Source organism: Panthera uncia, chromosome F1, assembly GCF_023721935.1.
Source record: "Panthera uncia isolate 11264 chromosome F1, Puncia_PCG_1.0, whole genome shotgun sequence".
NCBI classification, from domain to species: Eukaryota; Metazoa; Chordata; class Mammalia; order Carnivora; family Felidae; genus Panthera; species Panthera uncia.
In genome coordinates, this window is record NC_064813.1 from 10,252,356 (window position 1) to 10,262,783 (window position 10,428).

Below are 10,428 nucleotides of genomic sequence, written 5' to 3' on the forward strand. Positions count from 1 at the left end.
AGGAAGAGAGAGAGAGGGAGTCACAGAATCCGAAGCAGGCTCCAGGCTCTGAGCTGTCAGCCCAGAGCCCGATGCAGGGCTCGAACCCACGAAACCTGACATCATGACCTGAGCCGAAGTCAGGTGCTTAACCGACTGAGCCACCCAGGCGCCCCCAAAATGTGTCTTTTCAAATCTTGCCCTTACAGACCGTGAAAAGCATTTGCCATTTGCCATATGCCGTGCGACGTACAAAAGATGGGACAACTGGACACGTAAAAATAAACATTTTCAGTTTAATAGAGTAACTAGAAATGTATCTGTCGCTGCATGAACCATTTTGATATTCATTTTTTCCCACAGGACACACATTTCGCCTGGGCTGAAATGAACAGGTCGAGTTGAAAAATGAAAGGCAGGTACAGTTTGGGTAAAGCTGGGAGAAAGTAAGCATGCGGCCGCTGACCCTTTCTGACCCTCCAGAAAAAGAAAGAAGAACCCGGAGCGTCTGCCTCTGTGTCTGGAATGGCAGAGAATACGCAGGAACCTGGAGGGTGCTGGTTCCAGAGAAAGGTTAATAATGGATCATCGCAAGAGAGGGAGCCTTACTGAAATCTTTGTTCTTTTTCACGAAAGGTTAGAAAGGATTGTCCAGGATGTTAACCCTCATCAGGAATTTGTTTTTTTGAATATCCTGCATGTTTACCTTGCCCGATACAATTTTTTCCCAGGAGGGGAGATTCGAGACTGTTTGAAGCCATTGGTCGTCCATGAACTCGGAGTCTGAGTACCACCATTCCTGAGAGGAGAGAAAGGGTGAAGAATTAATCAGCGCTCCCCGACTTACGTGACCAAGCCCGGTCTGATACCAGAACTGGTCCAGGGTCCTTGAACTTTTTTTTAATGTTTACTTATTTTCAGAGAGAGAGAGAAAATGCATGTGCACATGGGGGAGGGGCCGAGAGAGAATCCCAGCGGGCTCCGTGCTCCCACAAACTGTGAGATCATGACCTGAGCCAAAATCAAGAGCCAGACGCTCAACCGACTCGGCCACTCGGGCCCCCCCAGGTCCTTGTGCTTTTAAGCCACATGAACCCACAGACAAATGATGAATTTTGCCCCCCAGACTAGGCTACTGACACGTGACTCTAAATAAACACACGGAAGTATAGGCCCATTCGCTTATTCAACAAGTGCTGAGTACAAGGCGCTGGGCTGGATGCTACGCGTGATGTTCGCCTTCGAAGAGTTCACATTCTCAAGGGGAGGAGAGACCTGCGTAGCAACATTAACACCAAGTGGAAAGCGGTGAGGGCTGCAGAGAAGGGGCGGAGATCTTGGCAAAGCAGATGTGAACGCGAGGGAGGTTCCAGGGGAGCTCCAAGGGGACGAGGAGGCACACACACCTGAGCTACGGATCTATCGCCCCTTTTAGGAAGAGTCCAGAAAGGCCCATGATGGCCTTCCGTGCTTGGGGAAAGCTAACGAGGTGGTAGGCTTCTGGGGCTTCCTTGGAAGGGTGGGCATCCCCACGCCACCTGCTGGCCGGTGGTACGTACTTTGCTCATATTCAGCCAGCATTTCTCCAGAACGTTCCCCTGTGTTTCAGAGAGCCGTAAGGCTGTGTTCAGGAACAGGTCACAGTTCTGGCCGTCTCCCATGAGTATACAGACGTAGGCCATCAGGTGGTAAAGCCTCGGGTAGAAGACAGGGCCAGTGGTATTCTGGGTCACCAGACTCTCCAAGTTCTAAAGGAAAACCAGCATATCAGAATCAGAAAGGGTCCTTGGCCGCAACGATTTTTTCTCCACGGATGATGTGGGAACGTTTCAAAGATTGAAGCAATCAAATGAAAAAGCGTATTACAGAGACAGTACATAGGATGTAGTAGACACAAAGTGACACGCGTCAAGTGGGGTAGCTTCAGCGTTCTACCCGGACCAAGCATGCGATATGGGTGGGCTCACTAACCCTTTCCGGCAAGCGCTTTTTTTTTTTTAAGTACCTTTTCTTTTTATTACCAAAGCAATATAAGTTACTGTTCAGAATTTAGGGGGAAAAAATGGAAGAAAAAAAAAGAATTACCCATAAGCTTAGCACCCGGAAAGAAATATTTTTAACATTTAGGTACATGCTTTCCCACTTCTCTCTCTCTGTTTCTCTGTCTCTCTCACACACACACACATACACACACATATCATACCCCCAATTGGGATCATACTAATCACATAGTATGGCAACTTTTTTTTCTCATTTAGCATCACATGATAAACATTTTCCAGTGACATGATTCTTTTACATCAGAGCTCACAAATTCAAATGCTGACAAGAGTTAGGCAAGGAACATAAAGAACCAGGCTGGCTATAGCATGATAAGAGCAGAGGGGATTATGTCATGCTAGAGATGTGCCCTATACAAGTGTCACCTTTCAATTCCGGCCAACAGCTGTCCTTTAGGCATGTGGGCTTGGAGTCACCAGGTACTCCAATTTTTAAAAGAAGAGTCAGAAGTTCAGAATTTTTACGTAAAATATCCCAATGTTTAAATGTACCATTTCTGACTTAACCAAACTTTCTTTTTTTAATTTTTTAAATGTTTTTATTTATTTTTGAGATACAGAGCATGAGTGGGAGAGAGGCAGAGGGACAGGGAGACACAGAATCCGAAACAGGCTCCAGGCTCTGAGCCATCAGCACAGAGCCTGATGCGGGGCTCAAACTCACAAACCGCGAGATCATAACCTGAGCCGAAGTCAGACACTTACCCGACTGAGCCACCCAGGCGCCCCACCAATCTTCTTTTTGAAGTGCATATAGTTTTCATTTTCTCCTAGTTTTTTACTACTAGAAACCTGAGATCAACATCTTTGTAGACAAATTTTTGTTTGTCATCTGATTATTTCCTTAGGATAATTCCCAGGAAGAGAATTAACCAACGTGCGTAGTTTAAAGATATTTTGCCAGAACGCGCTCTGGAAAGTTTATGGGAGTCTTTCAGAGTAGGAGTCTGTCTTCTCACGTGTCTTTGCTAATCTGATGCTCAGCGAAACAATGTCCTATTGCTTTGTTGCCTTTATTTCAATATGATAGACATGGGATCAAAACGTTGGGTTTTCCTGACTGACCTGTTAACGCGTCTGTTTAGTCTATCAATTATTGATCTAAGAAATGCTCACCTGCTGTGAACAAGGCATCATTCTGCGTGCCGTGGGAGATACGCGCAAGCTTGTGCTTCACTCATTCGTGTTCCTGTGTTGTCTCTGCTCCCTCCACCACCACCCCCCCCCACCTCCTTTTCAAAGTCAGATAAATCACAAACTTCTTGAGCACAAAGACCGTGTTTTTCTCATCTTTACTGAACCCGGTAAGTACCTATTGTATTGTTCACCTGTACTGTCTTTGGGATAGAGGAGTTTTATCACTTCACTATTCACTAAATAAAGACGTGCTTTCTTTTCATCATCTGCTAGTTTATCTACCTGGACTTTCATATGTCAGACTGGCCAAAAGTGGCCCCCTTTGTTAGTATTCGATCAATATTTGAAAGTGATAGTGACAGGGATGCCTGGGTGGCTCAGTCGGTTAAGCGTCCAACTCTTGATTTCGGCTCAGGGCATGATCTCACGGTCGTTAAGACTGAGCCCCACGCTCGGCGCGGAGCCTGATTGAGATTCTCATGAGTCATTTTCTCAACTCCAGACACTCTATCAAATCACATGAAGTTACAGAAGACATAGTAATTCCGTAAATAATACAGAATGCAGAATAATCACATAAAGCAAGATAATGTTTTGGGTAACCAAGCAACTCCATACCCTGAATGGAAGCCAGCAGAATGCTTTATGTAACAGAAATACAAATACATGCTCTGTATCCAAAGAGAGCGTACCTCTAAGCAGAGGTGACAATGACCTTTTAAGTATTTCAGGCAGGGATCGGTAAGCAGTGTGAACAAATTGCAGGAGGAGACCCCGGGGCCTGGGTATCGTAGGAGATTGGTGAGCACAGCGCCTACCTGGGCAGATCGAAGACTTCCTCCTAACAACGTTCTGAGGATTAAATGAGCTACTTGTACTTCAAGACGCCTTGAAGTCCCAGGATGCCTTGCTTTGACAAATTTGTGACATCTCTGAAACAGAGACATTCCTAAATTTTCAGCCTCTGGATTCTGCTCACAACCTTAAGGAACCTGCAAGCAGATATCTTCCGAGATCTCTAGGGAAGATCCCTACCCAGAGGTAGTTTGGTCAGCATCTTGATTTTAAAGCCTTCTAAGACCCTAAGCAGAGAACCTGTCAAGCCTGTCCAGACTTCTGACCTGCCCACGTGTGCGATGAGAGGTTTGTGTGATTTCAGCTGTTAGGTTTGTGGTAACTGGGTGCCCGGCAATGGAAAACTAATACACATGGGCTTAGTTTTGAAGAGGACAAGGCAAAACATTGTCAAGTCAACAGGAGATTTGGCCCTTCTTCCCTTGGAGGGTTTGCCCAGCCTAGGCTGTAAACTCCGAGAGGCGGGTACCGGGTGTGATTTGCTCCCCCTCACACCCCAGCGCCTAGTATCTGGTGGTTACTGCCTATCAGGGAGGAGGCCAGTGTTATTTATTTATGTGTTTTTGCACTCAGCACACGTTTGTTCGGTGAGTGGAAGATATGCACGTCCTGTAATGCTTATACTGAAGTGTCTGAAAACGCATTTAAAAAAAATTTTTTTTAATGTTTATTTTATTATTTTTGAGACAGAGACAGACAGAGCATGAACGGGGGAGGGGCAGAGAGAGAGGGAGACACAGAATCGGAAGCAGGCTCCAGGCTCTGAGCCGTCAGCCCGGAGCCCGACTCGGGGCTCGAACTCACGGACCGCGAGATCGTGACCTGAGCCGAAGTCGGATGCTTAACCGACTGAGCCACCCAGGCGCCCCTGAAAACGCATTTTAAAAGTTTTTGTTTTTGTTTTTTTAAGAAGTTAACATGAGCCTGGGTGGCGCAGTCAGTTAAGCATCCGACTTTGGCTCATGTCACGATCTCGCAGTCCATGAGTTCGAGCCCCGCGTTGGGCTCTGTGCTGACAGCTTAGAGCCTGGAGCCTGCTTTGGATTCTTTGTTACCCCGCCATCTCTCTGCCCCCCCGCCCCCGACTCGTGCTCTGTCCTGTTCTGTCTTTCAAAAGTAAATAAGTGTAAAAAAAAAAAAAAAGAAGTTAACTTAGGGGCACCTGTGTGGCTCAGTCGGTTGAGCGTCCAACTTCAGCTCAGGTCCTGAGCCTGGAGCCTGCTTCATTCAGATTCTGTGTCTCCTTCTCTCTCTGCCCTTCCCCCACTCACACTCTGTCTCTCTCAAGAATAAACATTAAAAATTTTTTTTAAAAAAGTTAACTTAAAAGACACATTCAGGATCAGCTGAATATTTTTAATTTCCATGTGCAAAGACTTAACCTCCCAAGATGTTTATCATAATAACTGCCATAAAATACTACAAAAAATTCTATCCAAGGACAGTTTGGCAATATCATCTAACAAGATCTAGGAGACTTTATCTATAAGATAAAATACTATGCTTCCTTTTAACCCGTGGTGTAGAAAACAATTTAATGACAGGAAATTATTCACAATATATTTTATTTGATAGCATGTTTTAAAAATGGAAATGTGCGCACGGGCACACACAGAGAAAAGACTTGAAAAGTGATGTCTCTCTTTGTAAAAAGTGGTTACCTCTGAGTAGTAAGGTTGTGAGCAATTTGTATTTCCTTCCAATTTGGGGGGAAGAAGTTACCTTAAAAAACCGTACTATAAACATAGAAATTCTGGGGCGCCTGGGTGGCTCAGTCGGTTAAGCGTCCGACTTCGGCTCAGGTCCTGATCTTGAACTCTTCGTGAGTTCGAGCCCCGCACCAGGCTCTGTGCTAATGTCTCAGAGCCTGGGGCCTGCTTCCGATTCTGTGTCTCCCTCTCTCTCTGCCCCTCCCCTGCTCATGCTCTCTTTCTCAAAAACAAGTAAACATTAAAAAAGAATTTTTTAAATAAATATATAAATTCTGGAATCAGAGAAAATAATTTTCACGAGAAGGTAGACAGAAATCCACTTACGGAGTGGTTTATCCTGGAAACTGGCTCACCTTGAGCAGCTCGACTCCACTGTCCTGAGCGTTCTCAGACTGCCCCTCAATCTGCTTTTGAAGGTAGAGGACTTGCCCTTCCATGTACCTACTGATTCCTTCATAGTAAAGAGCTGTCGGGGTTCTTCTTGGCACTAGGTTTTTAGCTCTACTGGAAAAGATGTGAAAGTTGTCCCATTCCTGAAGCCTGGCATACCTGCGCCAGCACAGAAGAAGAAGACAAATCAGTAGCGCCCTTGGAATGTTCTGAAATGGGTCTCCCTGCGGGCCCAGCTCCCGGGACCTGGGCCTGGAGCCCACCGCCTGCTCCCCAGGAGAAACGATGTGCTATGGAACAGGGCAAGAAGAGGATGTTTGGATGGTTCGTGATGAATAGACTCCTCGGGAACCCTCGGCTAATATTAGCAAGCACTTAACTCTTTGGACTCTAAAAGGATCATCAAACACTTGGGAGCTATGAATTCTAGAGCTTGAAGACACTGCTCCAATTCCAGAGAGAGATGGCCTAGGCCAGTACTACTCAAAGTGTGGGCCACCGACTGGGAACATCCACGTCACCTGGATGCTGCTTAGAAATGCAGGCTCGCTGGTCCAGCCCCCATCTGCTGAGTCACTCTGGGGACTGGGACGAGGCCAGGAATCCATTAACAAGTGTTAACAAGCTCTCCAGGTGATTCCTGTGCCCACTAACGTGTGACAAGCACAGGCCTAGGCCACAGCTGTCGAAAGAAAGTCGAATAAGAAACTAGGATGACTTTCAGACCTTAGATGCCTTGGATTTTTAATTCACCCGGGCGAGGTCATTTGACTTTGAACTTTAATTTCTTTGGACTCTTACTGGTAAGGGCAATTGATTTTTAGATTTTAATGTCTCCCAAGGAATTTCGGAATAGATCTCTTTTCAGATTTGGAACTGCTCTAGTCTGTGGTGCTTTGGACAGGAATGTCTTCCGATGCTCATTTCACTCATCGCAGAGTCCAAATAAACACTGGACACCATGGCTGCACGTAGCATGTTGGGAGTGGCTGCGGAAGTCATCTAATGAATGTTCTGGAGCCTTGTGGTTGATCTACTTCTTTGAAGGTACGACCATAGCTGCAGGTTTATGGAGTTGAAAACTTCATGAGTGAAAGGCGTTCAGCCACAGTTGTGGTCAGGAGGTGACAGCAATGTAGGAGGTAGGCAGGTGTGGCTTGGCACCCGGCCCTCCCCATCCTGAGGGGCAGTGAGGCCCGAGTAAAGGAGCTTCGTGTGGAACTTCTCTCTGCCACAGGGTGGAAAGCTCTTGATGGGGGAGAACTGCCGTTTTCCAGAACTGCCTCCTGCTGAGTGGGCAAGTCTAATCCTAGGCTTCAACATTAGGAAGCCCACCCGCCTGCAGATACCTGCAGACATAAGCCACATCCTCCAACATCCGTTCTATCAACAATGTTTTCCAATAAATTCCATCTGTGTGTGTGTGTGGGGGGGGTTGTGGGCAGGTGGCGCTATTTTTTTTTTTTTTTTTTTTTTTTTTGAGAGAGGGCGGTACACAGCAAGCTGGGGAGGGGCCGAGAGAGAGGGAGACCGAATCCCAAGCAGGTTCCGCGCAGTCAGCACAGAGCCCGATGCGGGGCTCGAACTCACAAACTGGGAGATCACGCCTGAGGTGGAACCAAGAGTGGAGGCTTAACTGACTAAGCCCCCCAGGCACCCCACAAATGGTGCTATTTATCAGTCTCCCTCGCACCCCACCACTCCTCAGTAGCAAGTACTCTTTTCCTCTCTGTATTACCACGCCATGGTGTGTAGGTAATAAAGGCTTGTGGCACTGAGTACAGCCGTGGCGGCCTTGCTTAAGGGCAAGATGATCCCCAAGGGGCCTTTCAGTGTAAATCTACCCTCACGCCTTCAATGCCTTCAATCTCTCAGGTACAACAAAGTATAAATTCTTTTCTTTCATTTCTGTGTGTGTGTGTGTGTGTGTGTGTGTGTGTTGTGTGTGTTAATCTCCCCTTCTTCAGGAGTCAACATTTTTCAAACGTGGGAGTTCAGTGAGTGCAACACATTGTTACCAGATAGCTATACTCGAGTAAAGTCCCAGGAGGATTCCACTTTGGAATTTGAGGATTCTGTTGTCTTCATTTTGGTATATGAATTCCAAACATTCTTCAAATGTCTTATAAACAAAGCCTAAAAAAAAACAGAGAGAAACAGCAGAGCTTTGCTGGTGGGCGGGGGTGGTCCTGTTCTGGCCTAGTAGCTTCCAGGAGACGTCCCCACTGTGGGGAGAGGCCTTAATCTCTGTTTATGAAGCCAGACGGTCCTGTGGATTGCAACAACCTTGTGACCACACTGCCCGCCCCGCCCCTGCCATGCTTCCCTTGCTGGCAGCAATATCTACAGCCCTTTTCAAAATCACACGGTGATGGAGGCGCCTGGGTGGCTTATTTGGTTGAACGTCCAACTTTCTGGCTCAGGGCACGATCTCACAGCTCGTGAGTTGGAGCCCCGCGTCGGGCTCTGTGCCGACACCTCAGAGCCTGGAGCCTGCTTCGGATTCTGTGTCTCCCCCTCCCTCCCCTGCTCTCTCTCTCTCTCTCTCTCTCAAAAATAAACATTTAAAAAAATCCCTTTCGATTTAAAAAATCCCGTGTTGGGGAACGAATGCCCAGGCCGGCCCCTCTGGTTTACTGTGGACACTGAGGGCTGCCTCGTCGGTGGAGCTCCTTTTCCGAACCTCCGAGCAGCTACCGGTGCCCGGATCCATTGGCAATCCAACGCTCCTCGTAAAGCGTGACGTCTGTCCGTATATTCTGCTAACAAGTACTCTAGTAAGACACTGTCAGTCACTACCACTTGTGTGTAAAGTGATCTGACGCTAAACTGGCCGCTTACACCCGTCAGGTTCTTCTGGGCCAAATTCTCCTCCTTGCTGGTCCTTCACAATCCTTCCACCTTCCAGATGGCTCCTAGCTCTTACACCAGCCTCTCCCCTTCCCTCTCCGACAGGTCTTTCCAGCCGGAATCCTAGTGGGCTCGAGACCCCAGCCCCGAGAGCGGCCACACCACACTAACACGTGTGTTAAACCCCAATTTCTTGTAAATTCCAAAGCCACGCTTACCGGAATAAAGCATGAGGTCCAGGCAGACGAAATAGAAAAAGGCCTTGCTGAAGATGTGCTCTTCTGATATAGAAAGGTCCCACAGCCACCCCAGCACTTGGATCAATTGTTTGTTTCTGTGGGCAAAGGAAGGTGGTAAAGATTAGGAGGTGCTGGGGAGGAGAGGATGGAGTTTAGCGCTGGGCTCGGCTTCATCCTGCCCGCAATTCCGGACCAAATGCGGCCCTTTCGCAAATTTCAAAGCCACTCCCAAATCTCACATTGGCTCTTGGCTCAAACTGTTGTCACGGGCCCCTGCGTCAGGGCCACCAGAGCCAGGCCAAGTTGGCTGGAGCCTCCGGTCCTGGTTGCCCTTCTCTGGGCTTCTGCCTCCCCTGTGAGACTCCTCCCTTTCCCTTCACTTGGCAGCCTGACTCCCATAGCAGGGGAAGACAGTAAACAGACTAGGGATGATGTACACACAGCGGGGGCCTGGCTGGTTCAGCGGGTGGAACGTGGGACTCACGATCTCAGGGTTGGGAATTTGAGCCCCACACTGGATGCAGAGATTATTTTGAAAAATAATAAAATATTACTCAACACGTCTCCGGAGGCAAGGGAAACAAAAGCAAAAATGAACTACCGGGACCTCATCAAAATAAAAAGCTTCTGCACAGCGAAGGAAACAATCAGCAAAACTAAAAGGCAACCGACAGAATGGGAGAAGATATTTGCCAACGACATATCGGATAAAGGGTTAGGGTCCAAAATCTACAGAGAATTTATGAAACCCAACGCCCAAAGAACAAATAATCCAGTGAAGAAATGGGCAAAAGACATGAATAGACACTTCTCCAAAGAAGACATCCAGATGGCCAACCGACACATGAAAAAATGCTCAACATCCTCATCATCAGGGAAATACAAATCAAAACCACAATGAGATACCACCTCACACCTGTCAGAATGGCTAACATGAACCACTCAGGCAACAACAGATGTTGGCGAGGATGCAGAGAAAGAGGGTCTCTTTTGCATTGTTGGTGGCAGTGCAAGCTGGTGCAGCCACTCTGGAAAACAGTATGGAGGTTCCTCAAAAAATTGCTGGTCCTCTGACCCAGCAATTACACTACTAGGCATCTATCCAAGGGATGCAGGTGTGCTGTTTTGAAGGGACACAGGCACCCCCATGTTTATAGCAGCACTATCGACAATAGCCAAAGTATGGAAAGAGCCCAAATGTCCATC

The 10,428-nt window shown here is 47.4% G+C and overlaps 1 protein-coding gene across 4 annotated transcripts in view; it reads right to left on the reverse strand.

The window, feature by feature from the left end:
- Window positions 1-255: 255 nt before the first annotated feature.
- Window positions 256-10,428, reverse strand: part of ADCY10 (adenylate cyclase 10) — a 75,085-nt gene continuing 64,912 nt past the window's right edge. For all 4 annotated transcript variants that reach the window (XM_049635144.1, XM_049635142.1, XM_049635141.1 and 1 more), the window contains exons 29-33: window positions 9,202-9,317; window positions 8,152-8,269; window positions 6,097-6,292; window positions 1,539-1,727; window positions 256-778 (exon numbers count right to left, since the gene is read on the reverse strand). In XM_049635144.1, the coding sequence (XP_049491101.1) occupies window positions 617-778; window positions 1,539-1,727; window positions 6,097-6,292; window positions 8,152-8,269; window positions 9,202-9,317 (781 nt within the window). In that variant the 3' untranslated portion in view covers window positions 256-616. The remainder of the gene's footprint in view (window positions 779-1,538; window positions 1,728-6,096; window positions 6,293-8,151; window positions 8,270-9,201; window positions 9,318-10,428) is intronic.